At 48.6% G+C, this 19404-nt stretch overlaps 1 protein-coding gene across 1 annotated transcript; it reads left to right on the top strand.

Moving 5' to 3' along the window:
• The first annotated feature begins 10737 nt into the window (after window positions 1-10737).
• Bmp4 (bone morphogenetic protein 4) lies at window positions 10738-18095 on the top strand. Its single transcript, XM_090345116.1, has 4 exons — window positions 10738-10988; window positions 14216-14340; window positions 15455-15834; window positions 16951-18095. Exons 3-4 carry the CDS (start codon window positions 15462-15464, stop codon window positions 17805-17807), a joined length of 1230 nt encoding a protein of 409 aa, XP_090201242.1. The 5' UTR covers window positions 10738-10988; window positions 14216-14340; window positions 15455-15461; the 3' UTR covers window positions 17808-18095.
• Window positions 18096-19404: the final 1309 nt, after the last annotated feature.

The following is a 19404-nucleotide window of genomic DNA, read 5'->3' as shown; positions in this document are numbered from 1 at the left end:
TCATACCACAACAGTGCTTTAAAAAATCATTTCATTTTCTTCTGGTATAAGTACCAGAGTGTTACTAAGATGTTTTCAAATCTATTATTCCCAAGCAATGACCATTGTTCCTAAGATTATGGACCTACTGTGTTCCTTGTGGTTTTCTTGTTTGTGCCTCTAGTCATTGCCCACCAGCAACTCGTTTTCTATGGTACTAGTTCTCAGATTAAGACGTAATTAGAACATAATTAAAGATCAAGAACAGATGTCTGCTTGCTCTCTGGAGCTTCCACAAACTGTTGTACTGAACTTACTCTTGTGTACTATGTGCTAAAGCGACACATACAAGGACAGCTGTCAGATGAACAAACCCATACATCTATGCTGAAGTCATCAGAAAGGACTGAAAAGAAGATGGGCAGAGTTTGTAATAGTTCTGTTGTATCCAGATAGCTAAATGAATCTGTTCCATCTGCATTAGTTCGGTGACTTAGTACTATAGAATAACAACAACAAAAGGCTCTGTTTTTGCTCATTAACCTAAAGTGAGATATCTTGGAGGGGGTCTTAATTTTAACATCTGCTCATTGCTGGAGATGATAGTTCACTGTTACAAAGGATTCCCAGAAGTTTGGCAAAAGCAACCCTTCTAGGGCTGCCTAATTAGTAGAAGAAGCTAGATGCCACTCGTGGGGAACTATATGTATACATTTCAATTAAGATGCTAGTAAACCTGAATTATGGAGGAAATGAAAGGACAGAAAATGGGTTAAAGTTAGTGTGATGGTAAAGTAAAGAGGAGAGAATGGAATCCCAGGTACAGTGGCTCAATTTTAAACTCCCGTGCTTGGGGCAAAACACACAAGAAATTAAATTCAACTAAATCTAAACAAAATTAGCTCTTTGTCTTTTTTGCCCCCCTCCCACTAATAATCCTGCTTCAAAGTAGGGACTTTATCTGAAGTTAGAACCTGATGCTTGTCAGTTGGATGACCTAGGAGATTTAATCTCACTATGATTCTTTTCCCCAACATCCAGAAAAATATTGAGGGGAAGGTAGCTATAGTATGGAAGCCACAGCTTATTTCAAGGATTAAATGAGATGATAAAACATGAAATGTCCAATAATTGTTGAAGAAAATATGCAATGGGCTGGGAACATAGCCTAAAGATAGAGTGCTTGTCTAGCATGCATGAAGCCCTGGGTTCAACACCTCTGTACCACTTACACAGAAAAAGCCAGAAGTAGTGTGGTGGCTCAAGAGGTAGAGCACTAGACTTGAGCAAAAAGTGTCCAAGGACAGTGTCCTGAGTTCAAGCCTCAGGACTGGCCAAAAAAAAATTGCAAATACTCATAAAATTATAATTACTTACATAATTGTTGATTTAATTATAAGTAAATGAAGTTATCACTTCTTTTCATAAATGCCACTAGCCATATATTTTGTGTGACCTGGTTATTGGTTTCATATATACTCTAGTGTTCTGTGATTGCCATCAGGGATTTGTAACTCTCAGGTAAGATGATATAGAACAGTTAACCTGGAGAGGACAGAGATGTAGGCTATTGGCTGGGGTTCTTCTTTCTGCCAATATTAACTTTTAGGGAGTAGTGTTTGTCTTTGTCTCAGTGATGAGTGAAGAATGTTGGTCTAGCTAGTGTGTACCACTGAATCAAAGTTATGTGTGCAATTTGGAGATATCCTTGGACCATATGTTACAGAGGGGTGTGTGTGTGTGTGTGTGTGTTTGTGTGTGTGTGTGTGTGAGTGTGTGTGTGTGTGTGAGTGTGTGTGTGTGTGACATGCCAGTCCTGGGACTTGAACTCAGTGCTTTACATTCTCGTGTAGCTAACACTCTACCCTTTGAATGCTTGAGTCATACTGCCTTGTCCTGCTTTTTGCTGGTCCATTGGCGATACGAATCTTAAGGACTTTTCTGCCCCAGCTAGCTTCAAAACTCAGATCCTCAGATTTCAGCCTCCTGCATAGCTAGGGTGTTGATTTGTTTGTTTGTTGAACTGATAAGCCAAGCCATAGTCTGCCCTCTGGCCAGCCTGTCACAAGGTGGGTGGCAGTCTAGGGAAGCAAGCTTGGCAAGTACTTTCCAAATATAATATCCCATGATGCACTTGGGGCTCCTTAACCTGTGGCCTCAACATGCTTGGGACTTTAAGAGAAGGTTAGGAGGAGAGTGTAAGATTGTCTCCAGGGCTGCTGAGTCTCTGCCACAGAAGTTTCAATGGTCAGACCTCCCAGCTTTTCATTAAAAACCAAAACAACAATAACAACAACAACAAAAGGAAACAAAACAACTTTTGTGTTTTTATTTATGACTCAGGGAAAGGGTCACAGTGGCTGAGTAGGAGGTGGGACACCCAAGTCTGAGGAACCCCATTGCCCTGGAAACTGCTGCATAGTCAAGTGTGGGTCCGGTTAGCCATCCTGGCACAAATCCAGCAGCAAGATGAAACTTTTGCAAGTAGGAGGGCGCAGCCATCCAGTTAAGAATAACCAGGCTTAGCTAGCAGGAAAGGCAATGAGGAGGTGGGGAGTCAGAGCCATGTGTCCTGGTCACCTTCCACCGCTCTCACCTTGAACCAACACACTGAGGGCTTCTCCTAGGGACCTTAAGGAGCAGTGGAGTCTGGGAACTCACTCACTAGCTAGTTATGGCTTGCCTTCCGTGGACTTTCACAGTTTTTTCTTTATACTAGAGGGCATCTGCTGAGAGTTTGACAGAGGACAGGAGGATAAGAAACTAGGAAGTTTCCCCTGTCAGCTGGCCCAGGCAGGGACAGGAAGGCACTGGATCTGGAGAGCCTCTGGGGAGCCCCACCACCATCCACAAAGGCCAAGCACACCTGTGAGTTTCACAGATTGTGCTCGGTCCCCTCCAGTGATTCTCTTTGAAATGGAGAGTTTGCTGATTCTCAACCTGGCCTTGGTAATGCAAGACCCCGAAAAGGGTCAAAACTTGGCTCCGTTTATATTAAGAAGCCCTTCTCTTTGAGTAGATCTGAGGACTCAGCTTTGGAGAATGATCAAGAGAGTCACTTATTCAAAGCCCCATTTTCCTGATCACTGCCTTCTCCAGGGAGCATTTCCCAAGCTCCTCTGGAGACAGGTTATTTCTTACTCTCAAATCGTTATCCATTCTCCCTTTGTGCATCTCTGTGGTAGGTCATACACCCTGATGGATGCTTAGCAATACCTTAAGTCTTCCATCAAGAAACCAACCAAGCACAACCTACTGTTTCCTCCCAGAGGTTCTATTCTGATCCAGAAGTTTCCCAAACCTCCTGGTTTAAGAAAAGCATGGGGGGAAGCTTTGGACATCTACCAAATTCTGCTCTAGGCCCAGAAGCCAGGCCTCTGTTGCTGTAACTTTTGGCTTCCCAATCGAGGCCCCAGAGTAGACTCCCTGAAGCCTCTTAAAGCTTTCCATTGCTTTTTTGGGTGTTGTGGCTACCAGAAGACCATAAAATTTCATCCTAATTTTGGCCTCCACAAACATTTGGCTCTAAACATTGCCTCCTTCTGGAACTTTTAACTGATTGTCACTGAAAATAACAAGCACAAAACCCATCCACCTTAAAAGCACATTTTCCAAAATCCTTTAACTCAAATATAACATAAAAAGGAAATTCATGTCTCTGGGGTACATAACTTGATGAATTTTCATCAAGGGAACATGAATAGGCATTTGAGTTGCCTATTACTTATGCATCATCCCTAAAGAATTGAATATACACAAGAAACTGAATATGAATAAGAATTGATATACAATTATTATTGTTTTTTGTTTGTTCTTGTGCTGGTACTATAGGGCTTGAAATCAGGGCCTTATACTCTTTCTTGTCTTTTTCCACTCAAAGCTAGCATTCTTCCTTTTAATCCATCTCTTCACTTTTGGCTTTTTAATTTTGGCTAGTCCCAGGGCTTGAACTCAGGGCCTACGCACTGTTCTTGGCACTTTTTGCTCAAGGGTAGTGCTCTGCCAATTGAAACACAGCACCACTTCTGGCTTTTTCTGAGTATGTAGTACTGAGGAATCGAACCCAGCATATGCTAGGCAAGCACTCTACCACTAGGCTACACTCCCGGCCTCACTTTTGGCTTTTTGCTGCCTAAAATCCATGAATTTCATGGATTTTTTTCTGCCTCACCTGGCTTTGAAAGGCAGTCCTTAAATCTCAGCCTCCTAAGATTACAGACATAAACCTAAAATAGTGCTCAGTTATACATTTATCTTTGAATAGGACATCAGTGATAGGGCACCTTCTACACCCTAAAGGTCTGTGACATATTTAGACTACTAGTAAGTTTTACCTTTACAATAAGAAAACTTTCTTAAATCGTTTATCCCTTTGAACAAGCTTTCTTTATGAAAGGCTAGAAAGCTTTTAACATAAATTGAGGGGAGAATGTTAATATTACCCAATGATATCTGATTAGGAAATCACAATGACTCACCAAATTGTCAGACATCAGACATCAGTATGGTACTCTACTATACAATATAGTCTAGTTCTCTGCATTCTTGCCCAAGTCATGCCATTTGCAATTGCCTGAGGGAGGGAGGGAAAGTAAAAAGGATGGATGACCTGAGAGGCTGGTGAGTGCAGTCAACTATTCTCCAGAACAGAGAACAAAACAAGCAGAAATGATTGATTCGTCATTATGTGTCAATCTCTCTTGAGCTTTCCCTGGGAAAGAATTTGTATACCCATGCCTGGTCTGCCATTCACCTGTTAATTTCAGTGTGATGAACCATGCACATGTTCATTTCAAAGTGTGATGGCTCAAGTCCATCATCCTAGCTACTTGGGAGGCTGAGATCTTTGATATGAGGATCATGGTTCAAAGTCAGCAAGGGCAGGGTACTCTGTGAGAGTTCCAGTTAACTACTAGAAACCGGAAGTGATGCTGTGACACAAAGGATAGAGCAGTAGCCTTGAGCAAAGGAACTCAGGGACAGCAGTATCCCATGAGTTCAAGCCTCATGACTGAAAAAAAATGTTATGTATGAAGACCAGAAAAATGGTCTTCCCTTCTGTCTAATATCACTGGGATCTCATTGTCCACCCTTTTTTAAAAAAAATTCCAGAAAATAGCAAGGTAACAATTTAAGGCATTGGGAGCTGATTTCAGCATTTTATTTTTCTTTTACTCATAAGAAAATTTTAGAATCTAATATTCTTTAGTTTTTATTTGCTTTGTGGTGGTAAGAATATCACATATAGGGTCCTGTAGATGCAAGCTGAGCTCTGCTCTCTTACTTAGCTTTAAATAAGATATAGCAAGGGTTGGCAACCAACTCAAATAGAAGAGAAGCTTGTAATAGAATTAAGTTTCTTTTGGGGCCCAGGATAACTAAGTAGTAGAGTGCTTCCTTAGCATGTACAAGGCTCTGGATTCAATCCCATATGGAAAAAGAGAAAAACAACAACAATTCTTCAGACCAGGGAAAAGGACATGGCTTTACATTTCCTCAGACCTAAAGAAATGCATAGACAAGCCTTGCTTAGTTACAATCTGCCACCACAGGAATCCATCCCCCATTCAGACCCAAGGTTTGTGGAAGAGGGGAGAGAAAGTTCTTAAGTAAGAGGATTTAGGAAGCTGGAAATTTGGAGATGAAAATGGGACATGTCAGCAAGTCTGTCATTTCCTAGTTCTCAGTAGACAGGAATGGATAGTTAGAAGTTATCTTGGCAGTTATGTGCCTGGATCAGATGTGCATAGACAAATCATAATGAATGTTACTCGGCGTATGTTATTCACATAAAGGACAGTCCTTATTGAACAAACACTAGAGATTCAAAGAATCGGAGACAGCAAGTAACTGTGAAATACAACCTTTTCTTTAAAAAGTTAATCACCAACTTAAAGTTTTACTTTTTTAATTACAATTTTAGCATATTAATTGTACAAATTAACGGGCTTTGGCCAGGGCACTGACATACCTATAAAAATCCAATTAAAAACTTTAAATGAAACCAGATATTGACATGTCTCTAATATTCTACTCATTCATGATTAAAGTAATCATTACCTTTATGAAGAACAACAGAATAAATCTTTGCTGTACTTTTCTGTGCTTGTTATTTTAATAGTAACTGATTTAAGGCTTGTGGGTCCATTATGAAATAAAAGTTATTCTGATTGATTATAAATGAGGAAATTGAGACACTGGAGTTTAGACAATCAGACTATGATTTAACTCCTAGGATCTAGTGTGTGTAGGTGTGTGTGGGGGTGGGGGAGTGGAGAAACCCAAGTGGAAACTGTGAACTCATCACAATTTGCCAGGAGCAAACTTTGACCCAGCAGAGGTAATTAGCTACTTTCTTCAGATCACAACTTTTCTCAGGGAAGGTCACAGAATGTGTTGCCCTAAGGTGGGGTTATATGCCAAGAAGAAGTAAGCTTCTGGGTCTTGATTTTCTGCTGTCACATGGTGAAATCCTCTGTTCTAGTGAGCTGTAGGAATGGATGCTTTGGTCTCTGGAAACCCCAGAGGGCATGCCTGTTTAGTTTCAAACTGTGGTCACAGGAATCCAATTCCTCTGCAGGCCTCATTCCAGATATGTGCAAGAGGAGACTGACCTAGTCTAGCTTTGAGGTCTACCACTTACATCCTGGCAACTTTGAGTAACTTACACGATCTCTATACATGTCAGGTTGTCAGCTGTAGAATGGGGATTTGTATCAGTATGGTAATGAATGCTAGACGGCGAATATGCCACACATGGTAAATACTCAGAAGAGACAAACTAATGCTCAGACTTCAACTCTACCTGCGGCAAATCCTTCACAGAATTCCCTAAAGTTTCCATAGACATCTCACTGGCAAAGGAAGTTTGGTAACTAAATGTAGTTCACAATTAGGGGTCCTAGAAATAAGGTCAACCAGAACTAAACTGCCCTAGTGTTATTTGGCCATTGTATGATTATAACTGCTGTACTTAACAGTTTATAAACTGCTCATAATGTATCAGCCAAGGAAAGTCCTTCCCTATTTAATAAGGTTTTATCATATGCCTTCATGTGTGTGCTAGGTATTGGGGCTTGATCTCAGGGTTTGAGTGGGTTTTTGGGGTTTTTTTTGTTCCTATTGTCTGTCTTTTAATGTTATTTCTCAGCTCTAAAACTATAAATCAATATTTCTTTTTCTTTTTTCTTCTTTATTTGTGCAAGTCCTGGGGCTTGAATTCAGGGCCACGCTGTTCCTGAGCTATTTATTTATTTATTTGCTACCATTTCTGGCTTTGGGGGTAGTAAATTGGAGAGTTAGAGGCTCGTGGAATTTCTTGTCTTTGATCCTCAGATCTTAGCCTCCTAAGTAGCTAAGATTACAGGCCACAAATGCAGGGCAAAAATAATATTTCTTAAACTGCCACGTGCTCAGAATCTTTAGGAAACCTTGAAAAAACATGAATAATTTTGGATTCAAATCTACCTTTTATTGGTACTCTTACCCTTATTGTGAAACTGATGGTCCTTAGAACAGCTTGTCATAGGCAACCCTTTCTTGATGCTGTCCATGAAAAAACCCAAGAAACAAATATACTCTATGCAGCAGAGGAGCAATAGTTGTTTCTGAATTGTTCTGAGAGCTTCTCTTAATCTATGTACTTTAAAGTATAAGTTTTTGTTTGTTTGTTTATTTGTCAATTGTCGGCTTGAACTCAGGGCCTGAGCACAGTCCCTGAGCTTTTTTATTCAAGGCTAGTGCCCTACCACTTTGAGCCCCAGCTCCACTTCTGGTTTTTGGATAGTTAATTTGAATTTAGAGTCTCATGGACTGTGCTGCCCAAGCTGGCTTTGAACTGTGGTCCTCAGATCTCAACCTCTTGAGTAGCCTGGATTACAGGTGTGAGCCACAGGCACCTAAATAAAGTACAGTTTTATTTGTTCTATCATATCATAGAAAGATAAGCTTGAAAAAAAAAACTACGCTGATTTCTCTCCCCAGTTCTGATCACGGGGCTGTGATTGATTGGCTGTCTAACCAACAAGTAACTTGTCTTTGGCCTGAATGGGGGGCAGGGAGGAGGAAAATAAGAGAAAGAGACATGGGGAAAGCAGTTGAGAATAGGTAGATTGCCCCCATCTAAAATGTGGGAAGGTAAAGGTAGCCTAAGAGAACTGCAGCTATCTTTTTCCATCACACACCTAAAGATTCATATCCATCTAGACAAGGTCTCACTAAAAGTCCCTAGAATGTCTTGAATGGGCCAATGGATTCTTTATTGTCTGAGTTTCAACAAATAGGTGGCATCCAAAAACAGTTGGGACAAAAAAAATATCAACAAATTACAACATGCATCAACAAAAAGAATCCTGCTTTTAAGGGTAGCTTAACACAGTCTTTTCTGAGTTTAAATATTAGGGAACCCATTTTGTTAATTATTAAAACTATAGTGATTGATTTCACGGGGTCAGTGAGCATTTAATCTGTTCTTGCAGTGTGCTAGAGGAGCATCCTGCCTTATGCTTCAGGAGAGACATGAGTAACTATTTAATGAAGTTTTGATTTCATGTTGTTGTTTTTAATAATTGTAATTTTGATTGTATTGGGAGCTGATGGTATATTTTGTCTTCTTTTGAGGCAAGTGTTATTCCCTTGCTTTAATTAATCAGGTTCTTAAGAGAAAGTAAACCCAGGAGTGACTTAAGATGGAAGTGTATAATGTTTATTAAAATTACAATAAAATAATCTATTACTTTTCAAATGAGATCGAGTATGGAAATTATCTGGCCTAATATTTTTATAGTGCAGGCAAGAAAACCAGGACCTACAGGAACAAAAGGCCTTGACCAAAGGCATTTAGCTTGTTTCTTTTGTTTGATGTGTTATTGGGCAAAAGATTTCCCCAGGTCTGAAAAAGATGGCAAGATGCTGTGGCCCTGTTCTGATAGTGTCTCTCTGATCTCGCTTACTTCCCAATCTTTGTAATCTTGGTTCACAGATTACAGGAAGTACTTCCTGTTCTCCAAAGTTTAAAGGTGTGTAAATGTAAAGTTTTTATAGATGAGTTACGCTAAGCCAGTCAATATCTGTTTAAGTAAGGAGCTCAAAGCCAGGTGGAGACAGAGAACTGCAATGTCTAATTCAGGAAAAGAAACCCAGGACAGGAAATGACAGCCCCTTAGCACTCCACAGGCAGACTGGAGTTCAGGGCCTAGAGCTACCCTGTCCTGTGGCATTAGCTAGAAACTTCAGAGCAGAGGCTGTGATTCAGTGCAGGACTTTGGGCAAGTCCCTTCAACCTGCTGTCCTTCCTTTTCCTTCTTTGTCAAGTGAAATGGGACTGTTTCTTCAAAGCTCCATCCCAGGCTCTGTGGGAAATGAGTTCCTGTTTGGGAGGATTTAGAAGCCACCACATTCCACCTCCCTGCTAATATGATTACTAGCACTTTTTTTTTTTTAATGAAAGGACCAATTCTTTATTCCCCCTCTTCTTTTTAAAACAGACCAAAGCACATCTTTCCTTGGCTCCTGTGGCCTATGTAAGGATTGCTTCTGTGGCTATTACCTCTGTGTGTGTGTGTGTGTGTGTGTGTGTGTGTGTGTGTGTGTGTGTGTACCTGCATTAGGGCTTGAATTCAAGGCTTGCTTGCTGTCCCTTAGCTTTTCCACTCAAGGCTAATAATGCCTTTCCACTTGATCCACAGCTCCACTTCCAGATTTGGGGTAGTTAATTTGAGGATAAGAATCTTTCCTGCCTGGTCTGGCTTCAACTTGAAATCCCCAGGTCTCAGCTTTCTGAGTAGCTAGGATTATAGGCCTGAGCCACCAGTGCCTGCCTGGCTGGTTGTCACTTGGAAGATCAGCTTGATGAGATGAAGGATTCTTAGGCACACCACACACAAACAACAGCAACAAAAATAACTGCCATGGAAGTTCTTGAGAGAGCTTTTGAGCCCCCCACCCCAACACACACACTTTTCTAACTGTAAACGCGTGGCCCCAGCCTATCTGCCAGTCACTTCTGTCCTATACAAAGGTCAGGCTTAGGGAGAAGGGAAAGAAGCCCATCAGATGAGGTGGTTACTGAGGGTCACCAATGAGTTAGCTGTTCTATAAGAAGCAAGTGAAAAGATGATTCAAGAAGGAAAGACACATTTTAAGAGCTGAAGAGGTATCTCTTTCAGGAGCCTGGCTGAGGCGCACAGCCTGTTTCTCAACGTTTGGGAATCCTTTAACAGTTTATGGAAGGCCACCTTTTAAACCAATCCAACAGCTCCTTTCTTCATAACCTGATTTTAGAGGTGTTTCATTATCTCTAATTACTCGGGGTAAATGGTGATTACTCAGTGTTTTAATCATCAGTTTGGGCAGCAGTTACTCTAAACTCAGGGAAGCCCAGACTCCCATGGGTATTTTTGGAAGGTTCAGCGACTAGTTGGTGCATGCTTTTTAGTACCTCTGCACGTGGTGCGCAGGTGAGCCCCGGCCGGCCGCTGTCACCGGGCTGGCAGTGGAGAGGTCCCAGCCGGAGCTGCTCTGCGGGCTGGCTGGGACGCAGTGCGGGCTTCCGGGACCTGGGCCTGCCAGGCAAGGCGAGGCCGGGAGGCCGGGTGGGAGGATGTGGGCGGGGCTCCCATCTCCAGAGAGGGAGGCGAGCGAGGGAGGAGGGCAGAAGGGAGGGGCTGCTGGGGGAGAGGAGGAGGAAGGAGGGAAAGAAAGAAAGAGGGAGAGAGAGGGAGGGAGGAGGGAGGGAGGGAAGAAGGGAAAGAGAAGGAAGAGTGGATGGGGTGGGCAGAGGCTAGGGAGGAGAGGAGCGCGGAGCCAGGCCCGGAAGCTAGGTGTGTTGGGTATCCGAGCCGAGGGGACGAGAGCCTGAGACGCCACTGAGGCCCGGCCTGACTACCCCGCCTGTGTCCCCGATGGGATTCGTGTCCGAGCCGTCTCGAGCCTGCTGCGACCCATTCCCCGGCCCTCGCCCAGGTTCCCCGGAGCTGCCGCCGGCGAGCCCGCTACCGCTGGGATCTATGGTGAGCAAGGCTACCTGGCCACCCGCACCGGTGCGAGGGGACCTGAGCGCATCCTCAGGGGAAGAAGTTTGGGGGGCGTGAGGGGGGGAGTCTGCAACTGGAGAAAAACAAAACAAAAAAAGCAATGGCCCATTTTTCTCCCCCAAAGCGCACTGGAGGTGGGGGTGCTGGTCCTGAAAGCCCCCTCCAAATCGGCCACTGCCTCCGTCAGTCAAACCTTTCTGTTCGGTCCCCTGGCCCCCGGGCGAGTTCCTCCTCGGGAAGACGCGGGGCTCGAGAGGCAGGGAGGTGGGGAAGCCCCTTGGCCAAAGGCTGCGAGATCGGGGGCCGGATGGGGGCTGGAAGTGGCCATCTCCAAGGTCTTGGAAAGCGGGAGTGGAGAGGGTCTGTTCTGAGTTCCGGGAGGGGAGGGAGTGCGGGCGGAGGGACCGTGATTTGGGGAGTAAGCACCGAGCCCGCGCCGGCTCCGCGGCTGGGCGCGCAGCCCCGCGGTCCTGCCCGGCGTGCGCGCCGCTCCGGGGCTGCGTGGAGGGGAGGGTGGCCGAACCCCAGCCCCCGCCTTCGCCGCCTCTGCACCCCTGGGTCTTGTGAACCGCAGCTGCAGAACTTCACCTTCTCCACGATCCATTTTCTTAGGCTTGGGGGCACCCCAGGACCGTCGTCGTTCCTCATTTCGTGGTGGAAGGTTCTAGGTACCATGGCTAGGATGCCGGGGACATCAAGTGGCCCCTTTCGGTGGCGTGGTAGCCTGTCGGGAGTCGCTGTGCGGGATGCGGCTCTGCGCGGCTCTCCCGGCTCAGAAGCGCCTTGGAAGGGTCCTGGGGTCGCCGTGTCCCCGCACATCCTTCCCCGCGAGGGGCTTCGGACGCCCTGTGGAGACCACGTTACGGGTAGAGGGTTTGCGTCGCGATGGACGCGCGGGAAACTTTGTGAGACGTTAACCCCCTCCCCCCCCGAGTACATATTTGGTAAACTGAGGCTACCCCTGAGCAAGACTGGAACTGGGAGATTTCGGTAGGGAAAAAGAAGGGTAACCCCCCGCCACGCATTGCATTCCCATCCCGGAAGAAAAGTTCCTGTTTGGCTTTTATCTTTCTAAATTAAAAAAAAAAAAAAGTCCGGCAAGGAGAACGGGCTTAGCGCGGAATCCCGGCGACTCGGAAACTGAAACACCGTTCCCACCCGCGGCCCCTCGAGCGTTCACCCCGCCGCCGCTCCCGCCGCCGCCGCCGCCGCCGCCGCCCGCGGAGACCCGGGCTCAGCTTTGTCCCGGGTCGCGGGCGTGCGCCCTCCGCGACGCCCCCCGCCCCGCGCGCACCCGCGCCGCTCCGGATCCTGAGCTCACTTGGAGGTTTTCCCCGCGATTCTACTCCGACATCGTTGGTTTTGTTTTTCTTTTCCGTAGAACTCTTGGCAGAGAAAGAAAGAAAGAAAGAAAGAAAGAAAGAAAGAAAGAAAGAAAGAAAGAAAGAAAGAAAGAAGGAAAGGGGAGGAAGGAAGGAAGGAAGGGGAAGGAAAGGAGGGAGAGAAAGTTGGTCTGCTCTCTGCAGCCTTTCCCCGGTTCGCCCCAGCGGAGGCGCGGGCTGGGAACGCGGCTGTCGGCGCGGACGCGCGGTCGCGCAGGGGCGCCCGAGGCCTCCCCACCTGGGTCCGTGGTTTCGGGTGGCATCAGGATGCCGTGGCCACGATGGACCCACGCTTTACAAAGCCTCTTCCTCTGTGGGTTCCCGCAAGCGTCTTCCAAAAGGAAACTGACTTGGTTTGGTTTTTTTTTGAGGGGGGAGGGGAGTGGGATTGTATAGGAACCACCCGAGCCCTCGAGTTCCCCGGCATTCCAAGACTGAGGCTGGGAAAAGCCTTGGGAGCGGGCAGGGAGGGCTGGGTGGAATAGCTTCTGGTCGGGAATCCTGGGGATCGAGTTCCTGGGGAGCGATTTGGCGCTGAGACCGTGGCCAGTCCAGAGCCGCGCCTGCTCGGGTGTGGAACAGGCCTGTGCACTCGGCGACCCACGCGCGCGGCGGCGTCCTCGGCGAAAAGTCAAGGCACCCAAGTAATTGCTTGATTAAAAAAAAAGTCTCAAAGGAATACGTGCTGCGACGCGGCAGCTGGTGCAAAGGAGGGAAGAAGTGCGGGGGGGGGGGAGAGGAAGTGCCGGGAGGGGCGGGTGGAGGGGACTGGGGAGGGGGAGAAAGCTTAAAAACTAAGACAGGCCGGGGTGAAGACGAGACTCTTCGGCCGAGGTGGAGTGCAGGCCGAAAGCGGTGTGGACGGTGGGGAGCGTGTTGGGATTTCCTTTCTGGGCCCATCTGGCGACATTAAGATATGAAAAGGGCGGTGCGCCCTTCCTCGGGGGACGCCTCTTTCTGGATGTGTCTGGAGGCCCCCGCGTCCGCACCTCCTCCCTGAATGGCGACCAGCTACTCGCGAATTTGCTTGGCTGGAAGGGGTGGGCGTGGGGTACCCAGAGGCCGGTGCCGGCCGAGGAGTCTCCGCACCGACGCGGGGGGATAACTCCATTAGCCGCTCCCTCTAATTTTCCGCAGCGACCGCAGCCCTGGCCTGATAGCCTCCCTGCTCCTGGCCTCGTTCGTGACAGGGGCAGCCACTCCGGGCTGGAAGTTAAATCCGCTGTCCCACTCGGCTGCCCGGCCCTGGGAGCTGGGCTCGGCCCCGGGGAGACCGGGGGAGGAAGTGGAGGGGTGTGCGTGTGCGTGTCTGTGTGTGTGCCCGCGCGCGTGCAAGGTCTCCGAGCGTTTTCCTTCCCCAGTGCCTCTCGGTGGGGAGGTTTTGGGCAGCGAAGACTCGGCCGCCCCCGGCCCTGGCCCCGTGGAAGTGGAGCCGGCGCCCCTGCCAGGCTCAGCCCCTGCCCTGCGCCCCGGATCCTCGGGTTGCGGGCCGCTAAGTGCGCGCGGGTCTGGCCCGACGCCGCGTCGCAGGTAGAGACGCGAGCCGGGTGGCTCCTCGGTGCGCGCTGGCGCCCGCGGCGGGGCTCCGGCCCCGGGCAAGACGTAGCGCGGCGGGGACTCCTCCCAGACCGCCCGGGCTCGGGCGGCCGGTGCTGGGGTTGGCCTCGCCGGGAGGGGCGGGTCTCCGGGCTCGGCGGAGGTGGGCGGGTGGGGGGGGGAGAGGGAGGGCGGGGCCTCTGCGTCCACGTGATTCCTAGGGGCTGGAAGAAAAACAGAGCCTGTCTGCGCCGGAGTCTCATTATATTCAAATATTCATTTTAGGAGCCATTCCGTAGTGCCATTCCGAGCAACGCACTGCCGCAGCTTCTCTGAGCCTTTCCAGCAAGTTTGTTCAAGATTGGCTGTCAAGAATCATGGACTGTTATTATATGCCTTGTTTTCTGTCAGTGAGTAGACACCTCTTCCTATTCCCCCTCCCCCCTTCTCGGGAATTCTCGCTGCCCCCCCTCCCCGGTCTCCGGGTGTCCCTCCCGTCGGATCGCCCTTCCAGCGTCCGCGCGCTCCGCGGTCGGGCAGCGCAGTGGCTCTGGGCCCGGAGCCTCGGGTGCTCGAAGCTTGCGGGTTCCCTGGAACGCGCTGCCCTTCTGGGACCCGGTGTGTTTCAGGACAGCGGTGGCGCACGGGGGCGGGGGGGCCTGGAGACGTGACCGGTCCGCACCCCCGGGGGGGGGTACTTGGTTAACCCTTCCCTCCCCACCCCTCCCGCCCGACCCGCTGGTCTGCGGAGAGCCCCGCGCCCCCGGGGGTGCTGGAAACTCCTGTCAAAACTGAGTTTCCCCGGGAACCATCGGGCGCCCCTTCCAGGAGCGCGAGAGCGCGCGGGCACGACCCGGTGCTCTTCACTGAGCCAGTCCCAGTCACCGGCCACCAGTGAATCAGCCTGAAAGCCACCCGGGGAGCCCTCACCCCCACCCGCGACTCCAGGCTGGGCCCCTGGACCTGCCGCCCACCCTTCGCCCAGTCCCTGCCTCTCTGCCTCTCCTCCTTCGCGTTCCCGAGCAGCTAGCTGGAAGTTGTGGAAGTTGGGAGAAAAGGGGAAAGTGGGGATGGGGGGAGCTGAAGGTCTGGAAAGCGATGGCATTTTAATTCCTCCCCCTTCCACCTCGCTTTTTTACCCCCACCGTGTTAACTGTTCATCCTTGAAGAAGCCACTCTGAGATCCCGGGCTCTGATAGCCACAGAGACCCAAATAATTAATGGAGGCTATCTGATTTGGGGTGATTTGACAGTAAACAAGTTAGAGCAAGTAATTACAGGGCGATTGGGACTTTCGGGGCCGTACGTGGCCGCCGCTGGTGGTGATGGTGGCTTTGGTGATGGTGGTGGATGTGAGGCAGAAACACAGAACACACACACACACTCAAACTTGATCCCCGCGGCCCGCGTTCCATCCCCACCCCGCCATCCCCAGCCCCACACGCAGATGCAGAGGCATCATCCCTCTTTCTATTTATTGGTGTTTATTTATTCTTTCACCCTTCCCCCCGCCCCACTCCCCAGAGACACCATGATTCCCGGTAACCGAATGCTGATGGTCGTTTTATTATGCCAAGTCCTGCTGGGAGGCGAGAGCCATGCTAGTTTGATACCTGAGACCGGGAAGAAGAAAGTGGCCGAGATTCAGGGCCACGCGGGAGGACGCCGCTCGGGGCAGAGCCATGAGCTGCTGCGGGACTTCGAGGCCACCCTCCTGCAGATGTTCGGGCTGCGCCGCCGCCCACAGCCCAGCAAGAGCGCCGTCATTCCGGAGTACATGCGGGATCTTTACCGGCTCCAGTCTGGGGAGGAGGAGGAGGAAGAGCGGATCGCGGGCGCGGGTTTGGAGTACCCGGAGCGCCCGGCCAGTCGGGCCAACACCGTGAGGAGCTTCCACCACGAAGGTCAGTCCCAGCCCCCGGCCCGGGCCGGGGGGAGGGCGGGCAGGCTGGCCCGAGGGGCCGTGGAAGCCCCGGGGAAGAGGAGTTCAGGTTACATCAAAGCCTCGGGTCCCCGAGGCTGGGGAGCAGGGCCACTTACCTCCAAGAATTTCCAGAGCTGCCTCTGAACTTCTTTTCTGGAGGCAGAGGGGGAGGGGCTGGCGAGGAGGGCAGGGACACCGCTCAGACCCAGCTCCGACCCGGACGGGGGCTAGCCCCGGCGCGCTGAGGCTGGATCGAAGCTTTAGTCTTTCTTTTTCTCTCCTTCCCTTCCAGTCCCCTTCCTTCCTTCCTTCCTTCCTTCCTTCCTTCCTTCCTTCCTTCCTTCCTTCCTTCCTTCCTTCCTTCCTTCCTTCCTTCCTTCTTTTCTTTTCTTTTTCCCCTGCCAAGTTTTCTGCCCATTTTGTTCAAAGCACCTACTGAACTCAATATTACAGCTGTGTGTTTGTCAACGTTTATTCAATAGGGGCCTTGTAATCTGATCTGAATATTTCCTAGCGGATGTTTCTTTTCCAAAGTAAATCTGAGTTATTAATCCACCAGCATCATTACTGTGTTGGAATTTATTCTCCCCTCTGTAACTTGATCAACAAGGCATACTCTGTGTTTCCAAGGTCACTGGGGAAATGTTTAGTAACACGCTGGAGAAAGTGTAAGGAGGACTGGAGGGGTGTGTGTGTGTGTGGGGGGGGTTCCCTCCTGCCTCTACTCTGCTGGTCCCTTTTTTTCCTTTGCAACTTTGTAAAGAAAACTGTGTACAAAGCCCAAAGAGGGTTTTAAAAAGGGAAGAGAAAGGATGCTAGAGAAAAGGAGTTGACACATGGAAATTATTACACACATGTATATATATATGCACATACATATGAATTTGGGAGATACTTTCTGTCTTCAGTGCTTGACAAATTCTAGTTCAATTCTGCTGCTTTGTTAGCTGTTCCGTTCCCTGCCCCTTCCAATGGAAAAAAATCCACTTATTTTCTCCTAATTCACCACTCAGTTGCCCAATTCAGCTACTTCTTGACTTTCTATCTCATAGTGAATGTTCATGGGCTTTTTCTTTTCTCTTCCCTTCCCAACTAGAACATCTGGAGAGCATCCCAGGGACCAGGGCAAACTTGGCCTTTCGCTTCCTCTTCAACCTCAGCAGCATCCCGGAGAATGAGGTGATCTCCTCGGCAGAGCTTCGGCTCTTCCGAGAGCAGGTGAACCAGGGCCCTGACTGGGAGCAGGGCTTCCACCGAATAAACGTTTATGAGGTGATGAAGCCCCCAGAGGAAGTGGTGCCTGGGCGCCTCATCACACGACTACTGGACACTAGACTGGTCCACCACAATGTGACACGGTGGGAAACCTTTGATGTGAGCCCTGCAGTCCTTCGCTGGACTCAGGAAAAGCAGCCCAACCATGGCCTGGCTATTGAGGTGATTCACCTCCATCAGACACGGACCTACCAGGGACAGCATGTCAGGATTAGCCGATCGTTACCTCAAGGAAGTGGGGATTGGGGCCAGCTTCGGCCCCTCCTGGTCACTTTTGGCCATGATGGCCGGGGCCATGCCTTGACCCGTCGTCGGAGGGCCAAGCGGAGCTCCAAGCACCACCCACAGCGATCCAGGAAGAAGAATAAGAACTGTCGGCGCCACTCACTCTATGTGGATTTCAGTGACGTGGGCTGGAATGACTGGATTGTGGCCCCACCAGGATACCAGGCCTTCTACTGTCATGGAGACTGCCCCTTCCCACTGGCAGACCACCTCAACTCCACCAATCATGCCATCGTGCAGACCTTGGTCAACTCTGTCAATTCCAGTATCCCTAAGGCCTGTTGTGTGCCCACTGAACTGAGTGCCATCTCCATGCTCTACCTGGATGAGTATGACAAGGTGGTACTGAAAAATTATCAGGAGATGGTGGTTGAGGGCTGTGGGTGCCGCTGAGGTCCAGTAATCATGGAGGACACACACACACACACACACACACACATACATGGTCCCATCCACCCACCCACCTACACACCACACAGACTGCTTTCTTATAGCTGGACTTTTATCTTTAAAAAAGAAAAAGAAAGGAAAAAAAAAAACCCTAGACGTTCACCTTGACCTTATTTATGACTTTACGTGCAAATGTTTTGACCATATTGATCATATATTTTGACAAAATATATTTATAACTACGTATTAAAATAAAAATAAAATGAGTCATTATTTTAAAGGTACACACAATGACCTTTTTTTCTCTTTCATCTTGTTTCTTCTGCCCTGTCTCTTATGAGTGAGGTTGATTTCTGTTCAGGTGACACTGGAATGGAGTGGAAGGGAGTTGGGCAAATGAGTGATGGCGGAGAGAGATGATAATTGGCAGGATGAATTGGTTGTTTTGCATTTCTAGTTAATGTTCACAGGGGCACAGCATCTTCTCTCATGTGGATGACACATGTCTTGGAGAAACCGTGGGATAAAAGGAATGAGCTGGGCTTCTTGTACACATCTCTTTGCTCATCTGTTAAAGGTGTGTCACAGCAGAGTAATGGAGAGATCTGGACTCCAGAAATGGATTCTCACTTTTGCCAGATTTTTCTTTTTTCTTTTTTTTCTGGTATGCATTTGAAGTTGGCGTTCTACTACTTAAGCCACACTTCCAGCCCTACCTTTTGTTGATTATTTTGGAGATGGAGTCTAGTGGACTTTTCTGCATCAGTTGGCCTTGAATCAAGATCTTCCAGATGTCAACCTCCTATACAGCTAGGATGACTTATATATGTGGCTAGGATGACATATATGTGAGCCATTGGTCTTGGGCCTACTCACTTTTGTCTTTTAGATACCACCTCCTACCCAGTGTCTCTAGCTGTGACAGGCGCACTGTTGTGTTTTAAAGCCAAATCGAATTCACAGCTCACATATTCATGTGTGTTTGTGTTTGCTTCAGTTAAAAAAAAATCTTTTGCTCTTGGAGAAGTGGATTTCACCCACCCAATAAAACAAAGTGCTCTACCTTCAAAGGGTTTGATCACTCTGGGTTCTCCAGTGTTTCATGGCTATTTTCCTTTGCTCCTTATCACCCACCTGAAGGTTCCCATCAAATTCACAATTCCAACAGATGGTGCTAACTTGGGACTCAGGGAGAGGCAGGCAATGGAGCCAGATGATGAAGGATTAGAATGCTGGGGCACTGTGAAGTGTCCTCTTGTTGAATGCAATCACCATGCTCTCCGTTTCTCTGCTGCCTCTCCCGCTCACCCTTCTCTAGAGCTGGGCAGAACATGAAACACCTGACAGAGCCCCTCCTATTTGAACCAAGGTTTCTCCGAGACACAATGTTCCATTTGGCCACAGTGAAAAAAAGGATGGTGCTAATGTGCCCTAGATGTGGGACTCTCAGTCCAGGGCAGAGGAATGGCTTTCTGGATGGATGTGAGAAGCCCTTTTCTTTCTTCCTTTCTTTTTTTTCCTTAACATAGCGACTAAATTTAGTCAGGCTCATTTTTCTTTTCTTTTATATTGCACTGGTACTGAGACTGGAACTCAGGGC

This window comes from Megascapheus bottae, chromosome 14 (genome assembly GCF_031878675.1).
Source record: "Megascapheus bottae isolate mThoBot1 chromosome 14, mThoBot2.hap1, whole genome shotgun sequence".
Classification (NCBI taxonomy): domain Eukaryota; kingdom Metazoa; phylum Chordata; class Mammalia; order Rodentia; family Geomyidae; genus Megascapheus; species Megascapheus bottae.
Note: the sequence above shows the minus strand (reverse complement) of the source record. Positions and strands in the feature narration are given on the sequence as shown.